We start from the raw sequence: 18327 nt of genomic DNA on the forward strand, positions 1-18327 counted from the left end.
GACGACATAGTCCTGCCTCAGATCTCCTGTCCAGTTTGTTGCAGCACAGTTAGAGGGAGCAGAGAGAACATCAATGCAGTTGTCACCCGTGGTTACAGTGTAGAGCAGTGATGTTCAATGTTGGCATTCGTGGGGGAACTGCTGTGGGGTCGCCAATTAAATTATATCTTTTTTATTTTGGGGGGGAGAGGAAACAAAAAAATGAGGAGTACCGATTATGGTATGGGACAATATACAAATGTTTTTGAGAAAGATCATTTGACAAAGAAAAATGTATTGAGTAAATGTATTCAGATACAAATTCAATGAATTTAAAGTTTTGTTTGACTGATTTAAGGTTGTGCCATTAGATTTGGGTTGGGGTGGGGTCACAATAAATTCTTAGGGAAAAAATGGGGTCCTCTCTGAAAAAGTTTGAATACCGCTGGTGTAGAGCATGGAGATCCTTATAGGAGATTACACTACAGCCCTTAGATCTCCCAGACATCAGGCTGTAATCTGAAACTGCCTCAATCTGACCTTGCTTTCCATTCTCTCCAGCCTCAGCCTGCCCAGTGATGGGCTCTTTGATAAACCTCAGTACGTCTTAGAGAAATTATGAATCGCTTAGCCGTCACTTTGTCAAGGTTTTGCCCCTGAATTTGTTTTCAAATTGATGTTGGCGGCTGAAGTTTGTTGACTCCAAACACAACATTTATGTAAAGGTGTGAAAAATTGAGATTGCTTTTGTTTGGATTTGGATCTCCAGACCAACATTGATAGATTAAGGTTAGTCATCATTTGCACTTCTGACATTTTAATAAGTCATGCAGAATATTATCCTTCAAAATGGTAAAACCTTTTTTTTTTAAGCATGTGGAGTTGTGTGTCAAGTTGTGCTTGTGTTCACATTACAGTAAGACTATCTGCATGGTGTGTGTCTGTCTGCACATAAATTCCCAGACACCATGAGTTAAGGCTGAGCGAGAGTGAGAGCAAAGGAGCTTTTGAAGGAATCCTCCTAGCAGAAAAGAGACGTGGAGAGAAAGTCCCTTTATAAAAAAAGAGTGCTTTCACATCTGGGACTGGCTGGCTGCCTAGTTTACTGTAGGCAGGCTAGCAGTAACCATGGATAATTTGTCACTGTGTCAGAGTCAGACACCCACAGACCTCCAGTTTCACCAGTTTCCCCTGCCTGAACCGACCGACTACTTTGTGACCCATGACCCAAAGTTCACCGTCTCCCTATGAGTCAGAGCCAATGAGGAGAGTCAGTCCAACCAGGTACTGTACAGACCTAGACAGGCCTGGTTGTTCTTGGCCAGAGGTGTCTATTATGTCTACAGTATGATTGAGGACCTCCAAATAGAATTTTGTGAGAATTATCAAACTTCAAGAACCTTGCCAGGTGGTGTCTGGAATTACCCAAGAAAATTATAGATAACCATCCGTCTATAGAGGGGAAATCTGAAAGTGCCCGAGGAGGCTGAAAGTGGAGTGAATCGTGTTTCTTTCGACAGAGATTAATTGTATTTTTTTTGGTTAGCGGTTTAAGGGGTCTTTCTCCGAGTAACAGTTAGCCGTGGGAGGGGTGCTCTACTCTGTTACATGACTGGTCAGTGCTTCTGGATCCAATTCATTGCATTTACAAAATAATGACTTTAACTTTGAAACCGTTCAGCAGTTTGGCCGGCCTCGAAAATTTCGGAGAACTGTGGCTGTTTTCATAAACAAATCAATTACGTGCACATGAACAGGGAGTTTACATTTTATAAATTACAGCGTACTGTTCATAAAAACATATTTGAGGAAAACCAGAAAACTGATGATGGCACAGAGTGTAAAGTGATATATTGTAATGTAAACTCAGCAAAAAATGAAACGTCATTTTTTCAGGACCCTGTCTTTCCTGTCTTTCAAAGATAATTGGTAAAAATCCAAATATCTTCACAGATCTTCATTGTAAACACTGTTTCCCATTCTTGTTCAATGAACCATAAACAATTAATGAACATGCACATGTGGAACGGTCGTTATGACACTAACAGCTTACAGACGGTAGGCAATTAAGATCAATGTTATGAAAACTTAGGACACTAAAGAGGCCTTTCTACTTACTGAACAACACCAAAAGAAGGAACACCAGGGTCCCTACTCATCTGCGTGAATGTGCCCTAGGCATGCTGCAAGGAGACATAAGAACTGCAGATGTGGCCAGGGCAATAAATTGCACTGTGAGACGCCTAAGACAGCGCTACAGGGAGAGAGGGTGATCATCTTCGCAGTGGCAGACCACGTGTAACAACACCTGAACAGGATTGGTACATCCGAACATCACACCTGCGAGACAGGTACAGGATGGAAACAACAACTGCCCGAGTTAGACCAGAGAGGCTGGACTGAGGTCTTGTAGGCCTGTTGTAAGGCAGGTCCTCACCAGATATCACCGGCAACAATGTCGCCTATGGGCACAAACCCACCGTCGCTGGACCAGACATGACTGCCAAAATGTGCTCTTCACTGATGAGTCACGGTTTTGTCTCACCATGGGTGATGATCAGATTTGTGTTTATCGTTGAAGGAATGACCGTTACACTGAGGCCTGTACTCTGGAGCGGGAACGATTTGGAGTTGGAGGGTCCATCATGGTCTGGGGTGGTGTGTCACAGCATCATCGGACTGAACTTGTTGTCATTGCAGGCAATATCAACGCTGTGCGTTACAGGGAACACATCCTTCTCCCTCATGTGGTACCCTTCCTGCAGGCTCATCATGACATGACCCTCCAGCATGACAATGCCACCAGCCTTACTGCTCATTATGTGCGTCATTTCCTGCAAGACAGGAATGTCAGTGTTCTGCCATGGCCAGCGAAGAGGCTGGATCTCAATCACATTGAGCACGTCTGGAACCTGTTGGATCGGAGGGTGAGGGCTAGGGCCATTCCCCCCAGAAATGTCCGGGAACTTGCAGGTGCCTTGGTGGAAGAGTGGGGAGATCTCACAGCAAGATCTGGCAAATCCGGTGCAGTCTATGAGGAGGAGATTCACTGCAGTACTTAATGCAGCTGGTGGCCACACCTGATACTGATTACTTTTGATTTTGAACCCCCCCCCCCCCCCCCCTTTGTTCATTGACACATTATTCAATTTCTGTTAGTCACATGTCTGTGGAACTTGTTCAGTTTGTCTCAGTTGTTGAATCTTGTTATGTTCATACAAATATTTACACGTTAAGTTTGCTGAAAATAAACGCAGTTGACAGTGAGTGGGCTTTTCTTTTTTTGCTGAGTTTAGAAGACAGACGGTGTGCTGTGCTGAGATGCAGATTTCAAAACTGTGTTCTATTTAGTAGTGAACTTCACTTTAGCAGCCATTGATTGATTCAGTTTGAATAGATGGCTTGCCTCAATTACTGCCCTTCCCTGAGACAGTACGCTTGCATGCAATACCCACAATCCACGTGTTCTGGGGGTAGTGCTGGGAGGAAGAACTTAGTCATCAGACCAAGGGCTCTCTTTCATCATTCCACATGGGCATGGATAGCGCATGTGTTTATATTCACTGTACGTTATGCAGTACACTCTGCACAACACCTCTCACCATCAAAGTAAAGGTAAATGTGATTCTCTGTAGAAACATTTCCTGGCAGATGCTCAACAACAAATTGCTCAATTTCATGTTTTTTCTCTGCATGAATGTGTGGCCAGTGAAAAAAAATTGAGAGAGTGAGAGAGAGAGCAAGAGAAAAAAATAAAGTAGAAAAGGGGAGATGGGATCTGAAATGCAGTTTTTTTTATTTTTTTTATCTCTGGCGGCGGGTTGATGTAGCCTTCTAAGGATTCCCTTTTGGATTGGTTCCCAGAGCGAGAGAGTGGAGATGGAGCCGGAGAGGTTCCCTCCTGCCTCTAGTCTCCAGATATAATGGGAGGCATTGGGCATCAGTGTCAGCTTCAGGTTCTTCCTCTGCCACATCACAGCCCAAGCAGACCCAGGCCAAGTGTGCCCTGTCTGCAATGGGCTGTCTTCTTCCCAGCCTGTGTTTGTGTCTACCTCTCAGTTTCAATTCACAAGACCAGACAGACAGCCTTCAAGATAACCTGTCATAATATAGACCTAATCAAGAGTGCTTCTATATGTGATGTTAAAGCTGCAATCCTTAATGGTGAAACTGCCATGTCCGTTTGCAATATTACAACAACAACAAAAGTTACTGCAAGCAACGAACGCAGTTTTTTCCCCTCGGACACCATTACACATGCAATAGAAGAGCGCAATATGTACAGTGGTTGCTCCACGAAAAGTTTTGCGATTTATAAACGTAAATAGAACCTGATAATTGTGCATGACTTCAGTATTACTTACTAAAACTGTTGTTACACTTAGGTTTCTGTTATTTTATTTTGTTAGAATTATTTTGCTCTTACTGTAGCTCACTCCCGACCGTCATGTTGTACTGAGTGGTGCAAGACACTGCATAGCAGTTCAAACCGTGTTGCTACAGATGCTGGTTCAATACCTGTGCCGGCCTCGACTGGGAGACCCATGAGATGACTGTAGGTTTTTGGTTTCTCTCCCTCTAAAAACAGAAATAAATTATTATAAATAACAAACTGGCTTTATTTACAAATTAGTAACAATATCTCACCCCATGTTCAATAATTACCTTTTTTCTCACTCATTTTACGTTATTTGAAAATCTTCAAAATATTGTTATTTTTTAAACAAAGCTTTTTTTAATTATTGTTATTATTAATTTAGAAATATATTAAAGCCTGTTGGATATTGTCATATTATTAACCCTGTTATTAGCAGGACAATATATATTGGTCATGGCTCCCGAGTGGCACACAATGCAGTTCTCCAGCTGTATCCACTGAAAGCACACGAGGTTCAAGGCACAAGGGCAGGCGGCACGGGATGAGTCACAGAGCCTCGCACACAACACAGACCTAGCCCGTGGGGAAGGAAGGAGGAGGAAGGGGGGTGGACCCCCACCCCGCCACACTGGGTAGCACAGAGCAACACTTTAAGGGGCATTGCACTAACAATGACGCTGACTAGGGAAACGTTCCCACTGTTCTTGGTGCCAGTCTGCACGTTCAAACTAAAACAATGTAACTAATAATGCCATCTTTATGCTTTCGTTAATAAAATAATGATAAAAATACTCTTTCAAAATGCCAACGTTTATTTAGTTATGGAGCCATAACTGATTACTATGGGAATAAATGTCACTGAATTACAGAAATATCCTCCAATCCTCTATATGTAATTATTGGCGGAGAGTCACATCGTGTTTTTCAATTTGCTGTAGGCCTACCGTAGACGACATGAATCTCACTAGTGTTGAGTAATGTGCTGTTAAAAGTGGTGTGTCTTGTTTATTTAAAGAGCATATTGAAGTTAGAAGCAATAGGATTTGAAGCAATAGCCTACAACTATTTTAGCACTGTTTTACACTGCTCTGAGACGAGCATAGGGACTGGTCTTGATAAATCAATTAGATTTTTATTTTCACTGAATCTCCGTTTGGGTATTGGTTAGACTACAATTAGGGTGTAGAAATGTTATGCTCTTAGTGTAAACTTAATTTAACTAGGCAAGTCAGTTTAGAACAAATTATTATATACAAGGACAGCCTACTCCTTCCTCCCCGTCGGGGAATTGATTGGTTTCACAGATCTCAGCTTTAAGAATGGTCAGAATTGTTAGCATGGCACTTCTTAGAAAGTTGAATTCTCACCAATAATTTTTTTTATGTGATTTCATTTCTATTTCAGGTTTTGTTAACGAGTCATTGGTGTAAGAGAAAATAGTGCGGTGCTTACCCTTTTTCTTATAAACTATGTGAAAATTACTTTTTGTTGATGTCTCATAGAAGAATAGCAAAATAGGATATTTTTTAGGACCCATGTTTTCAACAGCTGTGATGCCCTATTTTATTGCCTGATGGGTAGCCAGTTTGTTACGACAACTTAAAATAAGTGCATTAACAGAATATAAAACATTTAATAATACTTTAATAAGCATGACAAAAGGGCCGATATTTAAATATGAGCTATTTGAAAAGACTGACGGTGGCTTAGGGAGGGAGACTATGCCAAGGCTTCACTTTCCAGTTATTCACAGCCCACGGGTTAAAGGAACCCCGGATTTTTAACTTTATTAACAAGCCCGCGAGTCACAATTGGTCATTACATTTGGGATTCCACAAAGGAATGAAGTCAGGGTTTCTCTCATCGACCAAAGACGTTACTCATCCCTTTGGTATGGCCTATGGATTGGGTCTCGGAGTTGCATCAGATCGGCCCCCTCGGCCTGAGTGGGTTAGCCTAGACTGAGACTGAATATATGAGCTCATCATCAGACTCAACTGATGTTGGTGAAAACCTTGGTTCTGTTGCAGCTGTTTTATAGATCACTGATGTCAGACAGAGCTAACAATAACACTGTTAACAGCATCATGGCTAATGATGTCAACATTGACATGAATGGGGATCTCATTAGTCTAGCGATTTATGGTGGTTACTCATTTGTGCAAGTCTGAATACTGGTACTTTTCTCACATAATTTTTTCACATGATCACCCTCACTCTTCTCTACTCTCCCTTCTATAGATGGTCATCATCTATGGGAGACAGAGGCCAAGGTTGACAAGGACTCCTCCAAATCTGTAAGTCTTATAAGCATGACATTCTGCATTTTTATAGGTATTTCACAGCAATGTTTTATTAGTTGGAAGACACTCTGTTGTGTCTCTCTCTCTCTCTCTCTTGACCGGGTGAGTCACCAAGAGCACTCTGTTCTTCTGGGTAACTGGGTCTGAGACTGGGGGATTAGAGAGTATTTATATGTGAGGTACTGCACCTGCTCCCCATATCCTCCCCTGCACATACACACACAGATGCGCACACACACAGATGCAAGCACACATGTGCGCACACACTCTTACTCTCTCTTTCTGACACACACACTCGTACACACAAACACTACCGTTCAAAAGTTTGGGTTCACTTAGAAATGTCCTTGTTTTTGAAATAAAAGCAAATTTTTGGTCCATTTAAAATACATAAAATTGATCAGAAATACAGTGTTAATGTTGTATATGACTATTGTAGCTGGAAACGGCAGATTTTTAATGGAAGGGATATTTATTCCTTATATGTGAATGTATGAAACCTATGCCGGTGGAAAAATATTTAGATGTTGGGCGCATGGCATGTTTTCGCTATAATAGCTACTGTAAATCGGACAGTGCAGTTAGACTAACATGAATTTAAACAGCCGATATAAGACACTTTCAGTTGAAGACGGAAGTTTACATACACCTTAGCCAAGTACATTTAAGCTCAGTTTTTCACAATTCCTGACATTTAATCCTAGTAGCAATTCCCTGTCTTAGGTCAGTTAGGATCACCAATTTATTTTAAGAATGTGAAATGTCAGAATAATAGTAGAGAGAATGATTAATTTCAGTTTTTATTTCTTTCATCACATTCTCAGTGGGTCAAAAGTTTACATACACTCAATTAGTATTTGGCAGCATTGCCTTAAACAATTTAAACTTGGGTCAAACGTTTCAAGTAGCCTTCCACAAGCTTCCCACAATAAGTTGGGTGAATTTTGGCCCATTCCTCCTGACAGAGCTGGTATAACTGAGTCAGGTTTGTAGGCCTCCTTGCTTCCACATGCTTTTTCAGTTCTGCCCACAAATTTTCTATACGATTTGAGGTCAGAGCTTTGTGATGGCCACTCCAATACCTTGACTTTATTGTCCTTAAGCCATTTTGCCTCAACTTTGGAAGTTTGCTTGGGGTCATTGTTCATTTGTAAGACCCATTTGCAACCAAGCTTTAACTTCTTGATGGATGTCTTGAGATGTTGCTTCAATATATCCACATAATTTTCCTCCCTCATGATGACATTTATTTTGTGGTGTGCTCCAGTCCCTCTTGCAGCAAAGCAAATCCACAACATGATGCTGCCACCCCCGTGCTTCACGGTTGGGATGGTGTTCTTCGGCTTGCAAGCCTTCCCCTTTTTCCTCCAAACATAACAATGCTCGTTATGTCCAAACAGTTCTATTTTTGTTTCATCAGACCTGAGGACATTTCTCCAAAAAGTACAATCTTTGTCCCCATGTGCAGTTGCAAACCGTAGCCTGGCCTTTTTTTTGGCGGTTTTGAGCAGTGTTGTCTTCCTTGCTAAGCGTCCTTTCAGGTTATGTCGATATAGGACTTGTTTTACTGTGGATATAGATACTTTTGTACCTGTTTCCTCCAGCATCTTCACAAGGTCCTTTGCGGTTGTTCTGGGATTGATTTGCAGTTTTCGCACCAAAGTACGTTCATCTCTAGGAGACAGAACGCGTCTCCTTCCTGAGTGGTCCCATGGTGTTTATACTTGCGTACTATTGTATGTACAGATTAATGTGGCACCTTCAGGCGTTTGGAAACTGCTCCCAAGGATGTCCAGACTTTGTGGGAGGTCTACAATTTTTTTCTGAGGTCTTGGCGGATATTTTTTAGATTTTCCCATGATGTCAATCAAAGAAGGTAGGCCTTGAATACATCCACAGGTACACCTTAAATCGACTCCAATGATGTCAATTAGCCTATCAGAAGCTTCTAAAGGTTTCACAGTCCACTTATTGTATGTAAATGTCTGACCCACTGGAATTGTGATACAGTGAATTATAAGTGAAATAATCTGTCTGTAAACAATTGTTGTAAAAATTACTTGTCAAGCAAGTAGATGTCCTAACCGACTTGCCAAAACTATAGTTTGTTAACAAGAAATTTGTGGAGTGGTTGAAAAACAAGTTTTAATGACTCCTACCTAAGTGTATGTAAACTTCTGACTTCAAATGTATGTGTACCTAAATGTTTAAAATCAAAAAATATTATAATTTTTTTGAATTGTGCCTTCTCCAGTTTCACCGAAAGTTGTCCCGCTAGCGGGACCCCGATGTAATGTGAAGGTACCTGTGTGTACCTTTGACCTTTTTGTACCCTAGGGAACAACACTGTACCCTAATTTTGAGATTGTATGATATACTGTATGTTATTGGTAATAAAGAGTACCTGGTGGCACTGCTGAAACATTCATGCACATCTGCCCAAAAGCTTGCAAGTTCAAATCCCGAAAGCATTTATTTACTTTTAATTAATCAAGGAATTAACATTGAGACCAGTGTCTCTTTTACAAGGGAGCCCTGCATATACAATTTCATAAAATACTTAAAAAATACAATATAAACTGTATCAAATGCAACACATATTGCACAGACAAACATAAATATACACAAAACAGTCAACTAAAACAAACACATTCTTCATTATAAAAAATCCTCTGTTTGTTGACTGAACTGTCCTAGGGACACACCCATCTATTCTAAATGTATTGTGGAGGTCATCCCAAACGTGTGGAGTATGAAAACAAAATGCTGAATTTCCTAACTCTGTAGACACCAAAGGATTCTCCAGAGTTAACCAACCCTGTGATGTGGTTTGATAACTTGTAATTTTAAATCTTAACAGTGAAGTTAGGTAACTCAGAAGCTTGTGGAGCAGGGATTTATAAACAAAAAAAGCGTAATGATGTGATCAACGTGACTTCAAAGTGGTCCAGCCATAAAACTGTCTCCTGTGATAAAACGAAGGGCGCTATGAAAAACGGCTTCCAGTGATTTAAGAGTAGATGCAGCTGCACTTTGATAAATAGTATCACTGTTATGTGCCTCCTAAGAGGAGGGAGGTGCAGGAGAGCAAAGAAGTCCCAGTAGCAAAATAATTTATGAGAAGTCCCAAACTACACTACACAACAGGTGGAGGAACACGCCCAAACGAAGTCGCCACACACAGGGAAAAGACGCAACACACGAAGGAGAAACCTCTGCTCCTAAACAGTCCAAAACGGTACACCGACCGTGAGAAAAAAAACCTGTGGCGCAAAAACGCACTTCTAACCGCAACAATAGCAAATAATCCCGCAAAAGAATAGCAGGCAGCGGAGGTTACTAAACCCACTGAATTAAACTAATAGGACACAGGTGTAAAGAAAAACCAGACATACACAAACGAAAAGGAAAAATGGATTGGTGGCAGCTAGTCGGCCGGCGACAACGACCGCCGAGCACCGCCCGAACAGGGAGAGGAGCCATCTTCGGTGGAAGTTGTGACAGTGACATCGCACTGTGTACGCCGGGGCCCCTTCGATGTCCATGGGGGGCAGAGGGACCTCCAATACCTCAGCTTCTTGAAGCGGACCAGCTACCACCGGCCTGAGGAGAGACCCATGAAACGAGGGGTTAATACGGTAATAAGGGGGAGCTGTAACCTATAACACACCTTGTTTATTCTCCTGAGGACTTTAAATGGCCCCACAAACCGCGGACCCAGCTTCCGGCAGGGCAGGCGGAGGGGCAGGTTTCGGGTTGAGAGCCAGACCCGGTGCGAACACGGCCCGTTTCAGGTGCCTGTGGACGGCCTCCCAGGTCTCTCTCTCGAGCGCTTCACCCATTCCTCCACCACCGGAGCCTCGGTCTGGCTCTGATGCCACAATACCAGGACCGGCTGATACCCCAATACGCACTGAAAGGGCGAAAGGTTAGTTGAGGAGTGGCGGAGTGAGTTCAAACCCTAAAAACCGCTGTACCTCCTTTACCGTGGTGGGAGTCGGCCAATTACGCAATGGCTGCAATGCGGTCACACTCCATCACCAACCCTGATGTGGAAATGCGATACCCCAGGAAGGAGACAGCCTTTTGAGAGAACAAGCATTTCTCAGCCTTGACGTATAGGTCATGCTCCAACAGTTGCCCAAGTACCCTGCGCACCAGAGACACATGCGCGGGCACGTGTGGCGGAATATATCAGAATGTCATCATTATAAGCCACCACACCCTGCCCTGAGAATCTCATCTACAAAGGATTGGAAGATGGCTGGATCATTCTTCAACCCATACGGCATGACGAGGTACTCATAATGGCCAATTGTGGTACTAAACGCCGTCTTCCACTCATCTCCCTCCCGGATACGCACCAAGTTATACGCGCTCCTGAGATCCAGTTTTGTGAAGAAGCGTGCTCCGTGAAATGACTCAATCGCCGAATGTAATTTAGACCTCTATAGTCAATGCACGGATGCAGACCTCCCTCCTTCTTCACAAAAAATAAACTCTAGGAGGCGGGTGACATGGAGGGCCGAATGTACCCCTGCCTCAGAGATTCAGAGACATATGTTTCCATAGCCACCGTCTCCTCCTGTGACGGGATACACGTGACTCCTGGGAAGTGCAGCGTACACCAGGATGTTTATCGCACAATCCCCTCGTCGATGAGGTGGTAATTGGGTCGCCCTCTTTTTACAGAAGGCGATAGCCAAATTGGCATATTTTGGGGGAATGCACACGGTGCAGATTTGGTCTGGACTCTCCACCGTCGTTGCACCGATGGAGACTCCCACACACCTACCTGAGCACTCCTCTGACCACCCCTTTTAGAGCCCTCTGATGCCACGAAATAGTGGGGTTGTGAAAGGCCAACCAGGGAATCCCCAGTACCACCGGAAACGCAGGAGAATAAAGGAGGAAGAGACCAATTCTCTCCTCATGACCCCCCTGCGTAACCATGTCCAGTGGAGCCGTGGCCTCCCTGACCACCCCTGACCCTAATGGTTGACTATCTAGGGAGTGCACACAGAAGGGTTTGTCCATCTGAACCAGGGGAATCCCTAATCTATGCGTGAAACCGCTGTCCATAAAATTCCCCGCTGCGCCTGAATCTACTAGCGCGTTATGCTGGGAATGAGGGGAAAACTCAGGGAAAGAAATCAACACATACATGTGACCAACAGGGGGCTCTGTGTGAGCCTGGTGCTGACTCACCTAGGGTGTCCGAACAATGCTCGGCCTGCCGTCTCGACTCCCAGACGAGCTCCTCCAGCAACGGTCGTCAGTGTGCCCTCTCTGACCACACCTAGTTAAGGAAGAGGCTCCTCCTATCGCCCTCGCTGCAGCACCCCTTATCTCCATGGGGGTTGGAGCGGAGGCGCTGGGAGGTGGAACCAACAGGACCTGATCCGGGTGCCCGTGCATAGCCAGCAAGTTGTCCAACCTTATGGACCCTCCAGGGTGAGGGTAGCGTCTCTGCATGCTAGCTCCCTGCGGACGTCCTCACATAAACTGCACTGATAGTGGTCAATCAGTGTCCTGTAATTCCACCCAGCACCGGCTGCCAAGGTGCTGAACTCCAGAGCGAAGTCTTGTGCACTCCTCGTCTCCTGCCGTAAATGGAATAGACGTTCACCCGCCGCTCGACCCTCGGGTGGATGGTCGAACACGGCCCGGAAGCGGTGTGTGAACTCTGGATAGTGGTCCCTCGCCGAGTCTGGTCCAACCCAGACCGCGTTGGCCCACTCCAGAGCTTACCTGACAGGCAGGAGACAAGGCCGTTCACGCTCTCACCTCCCGAAGGAGCCGGTGAACGGTTGCCAGGTAAAACTCCAGCTGAAGCAGGAACCCCTTGCACCCGGCAGCCGTCCCATCATACTTTCTAAGGAGCGCGAGCTGAATACCGCTGGGGCTGGACGACACCGGAGAAAGTGGTGGTGCTGGTTTGAGTGTGGCTGGTGGGGAGGGGTAGGGAGGCCACCCATCTCTCCATCGTCGCCATCACTAGATCCATGGCGGTCCCCGGACGGTGGAGAACGGTGGTGTGGTGTTGCATGCGCTCCTCCATGGAAGTGGAGAGCGTGTCAGCTCCTGCTGACTCCATTTTGCGGTGCGGGATTCTGTTATAAGCCTCCTAAGAGGAGGTGCAGGAGTCAGGATCATAATCATTTATTAGAAGTCCCAAACTACAGAACAACAGGTGTAGGAACACCCCAAATGAAGTCGCCACACACAGGGAATAAATGCAACACACGGAGGAGAAACCGCTACTCCTAAACAGTCCAAAACGGTACAACGACCGTGAGGGAAAAAAACCTGTGGCGCAAACACACACCTCTATCCGCAACAGCAAATAATCCCGCACAAAGAATAGCAGGCAGCGGAGGTTAATAAACCCACCGAATTAAACTAATAGGACACAGGTGTGAAGAAAAACCAGACAGACACAAACGAAAAGGAAAAATGGATCTGTGGCAGCTAGTCGGCCGGCGATGACGACCACCGCCCGAACAGGGAGAGGAGCCACCTTCGATGGAAGTCGCGACAATCACGATAATCAAAAACAGGTAGAAAGGTTGACTGCAAAATCTGCTTCCTGCTGACTAGAGAGAGACAAGATCTGTTTCTGTAAAAAAAAAAGCCCACTTTAAAATCTTAGTTTCTTAAACAACCTTTTATGTTTTTTAAACTTTAAATCACTATAAATCAAAATACAAAGGTATTTGTACGCAGGGACTTGTTCTATGATAGAACCATCCAATGAGCGAAGATGTAATCCATCTGAAACAATCTTACAAGAACTTGAAAACAACATTTTATTTAGTTTGCCGTATTAAGCACAAGTTTTAAATCAGTAAAGGTTTCCTGCACAACTACAAAATCAGACTATCCAGCCAGGTCAGCACTTGTTTACATAATAGTATCATCCACATAGTATATGTTAAATATTTTTTTCAACAGATTGACCAATAGCATGTAAATAAATAATGAAAAAAAACAGGTCTAAGTATCGACACCTGCAGAACATCTTTGTATTTCAACAAATTCAGACTTAACCCCATCAATCACGGTGGCCTGAGTTCGGTCACTAGGATAATCATGAACTATCAAAATAAAGAAAGTCGCACACTCATATACAGTATATAACTCCCAGCAATTTAATGGGTATTTACCAACGTTTCGGCATCACTGTGCCTTCCTCAGGGTCAGTGATGCCGAAATGTTGGTAAATACCCATTCAATTGCTGGGAGTTTATATATAGAGTATGCAACTTTATTTATTTTGATAGTTTATTCGCCGTTAATCAGCACCTCCACACAAACACATTTTTCTGGGTGTGCTCCAGCTCATGTTTTTTAATCTACTAAAATAATCATGAAAACAAGAGCAGATGTAAGAGCCCAGACCAATCGAGGACAACTAGTTCAATAAAATAGCATGATCAAACGCTTTTGACAGGTCCAAAAACAAGGCAGCACAATAAATTTTATCATCTAAAGCATTGACAATATCATTAACAACCAATATGGTTGCTGTGCCCTGGCCTAAGCCCAGATTGATTTATATAAAAAAATGAAGATAATAAAAAAGCGATGTTGCTTATTTACCAAAATTTTGAGAATCTTGGCTAGACATGGAAGCCTGGAGATGGAACGATGTGTTTTGAAGGGGGCACGGTTATCTACAATAGTATTGAAGACATTACAAAAAACCTTAAAGCTAAATCACATTCCGAGACGGCTAAGATATAATCAATATAAAGATCATGTAAAAAAGCTTGTTCACTAAAGTTCCTCTTAGTGATGACATGACGCTTAGATGTATGCATTTTCACATCGCTGACACTGACAACTGGGCAGTGGTTACTAAAATTCAGTGGGAAAAACCCCACTCGCAATGTATTTGTCAACATAAAATCAGTAGATTTCGATGGATATTTAGGATTCAGACGTGTTGGCTCAGCTGAGACAGGTTTAGTTTAGAGCAAATATCTTTCAGTGTATCACTAGCGGCATGCCTGATAGGGCCTAAAATAATTTCCGGCCATGTTCACTGGCTTCCTCCAATCAATATTAAAATCGCCCTTAATAAATAGTTCAGATTTACCAGACTTAGTAATTTACCAGACTTAGATAGTAATTCAGATAAATTGTTACGTGCATATGAGGGAGCAGAAGGAGAGTGATACACTCCTTCTAGTCTCAGCTGGTTATTATGACCAAGGCCCACATTAAGAACGCTTTACATCAAGTGTCCCTGAGCACTGCAATTTTTTATGTTGGTGTTGTCAGATAATCTGACAATTATTTACTTGATTCTGGGCAACTTTTAGCAAAGTGTAGACATTTATTTTTACCATTAAATCTGTGGCCAATCTCTGTTATGCCCACAGACCTGGTGGCGTAGGAGGACATTCAGGACATTAGCAACCAAGAGGTTTTGAATTCAAATCCTAAGTGAGGTATAGTTTCAAGTAACCAGCATTCAGCGGCATACTGCCTTTTACAGAAATAACACATGAATTCAGCTGTAAAAATTCAGTAATGTGTTTTCCATACTTTCACTGTAACCAAATAGCCTGTGGTATACCCTAAAAATACAGGAATGTTTTAAGTGTAGCATTTTATTGTATAAAAGGAAAACATAGAGGAGAGGGAAAGCACAGGATGGTTCTTCACAACCATCAAAGCAGTAAAGAACCTTTACTGAAATGCAAATAAAAAATTGTTACACATATCACCCTCACCCCTGACCAGGACCCCTCAATAACCTTTTATTTGTGTTAATTTTTTTTATGCTAAGTGTATGCTTTTCCAGCATGGTCTGGTCAAACTGGTCTGCAAAACCACGCCCATTATTATCGTATTTCTCAGCACGCTCTATTGAAGTTTGACTTTTAGAATTGTTTATGTCAATATCTATGTTTTGGCATGTACATTGATTGATTAATTCATCAATGAATATCTTATGCCACAAAAAGATAGATAACATACATTTTTCTAAACTAATCCAATCTGTTAGTTGCTTCCGTTACTGAAATGTTTTTTCCAGTTTAGATGGTTTAGCTAGTCTCATTAATTTATCTGTCGAACCCTGGCAATCATTCTGATTGCAACTTGCCAGTGGTTTCTTTGAATGCGCTAGAGGAATTTGAGCGCAGTTGTTCTTGTGAGGAGAAAGATGATGAAGTAGATTCTGAATCTAATGGTGGTAGAATCAAGGAGAATTAGAATATTGTCCAAAAGAATGGAAAACAGAGAAAAGTAGTGTACAATGTCCCTTCGTATCTTGTAGGAGTATTTTTTTTTAATGAGGAACATCTGATCGGATTACCAATACTAACGAATCCATTTGAGATATCCAAACTGGTGGAGCGAGTGCTGGGTAAAGTGAAGGCTGTGAGGATCACGAGAGGCGGGCTTGTTTAGATATTTTGTGCTTCTGCAGATCAGAAGGAACGTGTGTTGCGTCTCACCTGATTTGATATGTTTGAAGTGTTGTGTGTGTGTCTCTTTGAAGCAGAGCACCCACCAATGGACTTATATCTGGCATCTCGCGGGAAGTTGATGTTGAAGAAATTATACATATTCCTAGAGTGATTGACGCAAGTTGGATGAATCGTGTGGTGAATGAAGACAAAGTGAAGTCTATCTGTCTCTCCCTACTCAAGTGCAGTTGAGGTATATAAATTACAGATTCAGAGCATTTATCCTAAGACCAATACAGTGTGATCATTGTAAAGCTTTTGATCATGTTTCAAGTGTTTGCAGAAGGGAGAAGCCGAGACATTTTAAAGGGTAAGAAGGTGGACTTTGTGGCCTTTATAGCTATAGTGATTAATGGCACTGCCAAGGTGGAGAGAAGGTCCAGGAAGATGGATGTCATTGTGGATGCGGCGGAGCGGTTCCTGGGACTGAAAGATTTCTCAGCTGAGGAGTTAGAGCCTGAGACCCTTGTTGATGCGGCGGAGCGGTTCCTGGGACTGAAAGATTTCTCAGCTGAGGAGTTAGAGCCTGAGACCCTAGAGCCCTTAGAGCCTGAGGCCCTAGAGCCTGAGAAGGGAGATATGGAGATTTGAAAGAAGGAAGAAGTGAGTTTTGGTTCGGTTTTTTCAATGTACTATTTTTATTTGGGTGTATTAAGTTCGTTTCCCTATCACGTATGGGTTTTTTTTTTTTCAACCCATCCAGTTGGTGGCGGCAATATACCTTTTTGGGTTGTAGTCAGCCATAAAACCCACCGAAGAAGAATAATCATTCTGATTGTAGATTGTCGGTGAATAAATGTTCCAATTGTTGAATATTTCCACTCAGGCTTGATTCAAATAGGAATTAGCCATCACTTTGCAAGCCAGTGTTGTGCTGTATGTTAGTTTGTTTTTGTACTATATCTGATTTAGATTTGATGTTATCTTGTGAAATGTATGGGCAGGGCTCCCTTCTGAAAATGGTGACTCCGTTAAATAAAGGGAAAAATGATAATTATGTGACTTGATGCTGGTTTTGCAGGTGAAGGCTGGTCTCCAGCTAAAACATAATGAAGGCTGGTCACCAGAGAAAACACAGTGAAGTCTTGTCACCAGCCTATGCTTGTTTATGCAGTTTTTTTCAGTAGGGCACACACTCACTGTTGCTGTTGGGACACATCTGTGTGAATCTCAAATAAACAAGTGTATTTCGTTACAGGCCAAACTGCTGGATCAGTCCCATTCTAAACATCGACAAACCCCTGGCCAGGTTTAACCTAGCCTATTGTGCTACGAAATGGCACATTCAGCACTGAGGAATTTTAAACACGGTGACGCATCAGTCGATGTCCTGCCTTCCCCCTAAGGAAAGACTCAAAGAGGAGAATAAACCATAATTTAGACGTGTTACTTGTGATTAATTGTATGATCAGGCCTATTTTAACTTCTCCAACTCAGCTATATCACTGTTTAGTCTAGGGTTAGTCATATAGACAATTTTCTTTTGTGACGGGAGTTACACAAATTAGGTATAAGGTGTGCAATTGAACATGTCATTGCAGATTAACTCAAAAGTTTTTTGACAAATGGAAAAGTAGTGGTTGTAGCACAATAGCAATCTGGTAGGAATTAAAAAAATATGAATTAATGTGTATGTTTTTGTTTCTCTCAATACCTACCTCCCTGTTAACTTTCTTATTGTTTTCCCCCCTCACTATAATAGAAATGTTGTCCACGGTCCCTAGCATCCCAGACACAGTTCACGACTGAAAGTATGATAGATTAAAACAGTAAACTCTGTTTTGAACCTTTTTCATTAACTAATCCTCTGATGTATTATCAGGGTGGACCAGGCTAGAGTGGAGTGAAGCCGGAGCATGCTATGCAACAGAAAGTGCTTCATCTGGCTTCACTTTAGTTTACGGCTGTACTGATTTCATATAAAGTGTGTCAGGCCTCACCTGAACCTGTCAGGGCCAGCCTTCCTCCAAAGCCTAATGCCAAGATAAATAACTTCCAGTCTGGCTATTGCTCAGCACCTCCATCAGTCTGCAATAGATTGAGTTAAACTCCAGACATGGGTTCAAATTATATTCAAAATTAATTTCAAATACTTGAGCTGGGCTTGACTGAGCTTTCCTGGTGCAATAGATCCAATAAAATAGTCTCAAAACTGCACCAGCACGAGTCCCACCCATTAGGCATT

The 18327-nt window shown here is 42.8% G+C and overlaps 1 protein-coding gene and 1 long non-coding RNA gene across 6 annotated transcripts in view; one reads left to right on the forward strand and one right to left on the reverse strand.

Annotated features, from left to right (window-relative positions):
* Positions 1-18327, reverse strand: part of LOC149970311 (uncharacterized) — a 431327-nt gene that overhangs the window by 155669 nt on the left and 257331 nt on the right. The gene's annotated exons all lie outside the window — the stretch shown is intronic.
* Positions 1-18327, forward strand: part of LOC110496087 (nuclear factor of activated T-cells, cytoplasmic 1) — a 66444-nt gene that overhangs the window by 19226 nt on the left and 28891 nt on the right. For all 5 annotated transcript variants that reach the window (XR_016493691.1, XM_090228329.1, XM_090228328.1 and 2 more), the window contains one exon: positions 6599-6654. Coding sequence is in view for 4 of the 5 variants with exons in the window: in XM_090228329.1 (XP_090084455.1) it covers positions 6599-6654 (56 nt within the window). In the remaining variant the exon portion in view is untranslated. The remainder of the gene's footprint in view (positions 1-6598; positions 6655-18327) is intronic.

Source organism: Oncorhynchus mykiss, chromosome 30 (genome assembly GCF_057628025.1).
Source record: "Oncorhynchus mykiss isolate SJ-2025 chromosome 30, ASM5762802v1, whole genome shotgun sequence".
In the NCBI taxonomy this organism is placed as follows: domain Eukaryota; kingdom Metazoa; phylum Chordata; class Actinopteri; order Salmoniformes; family Salmonidae; genus Oncorhynchus; species Oncorhynchus mykiss.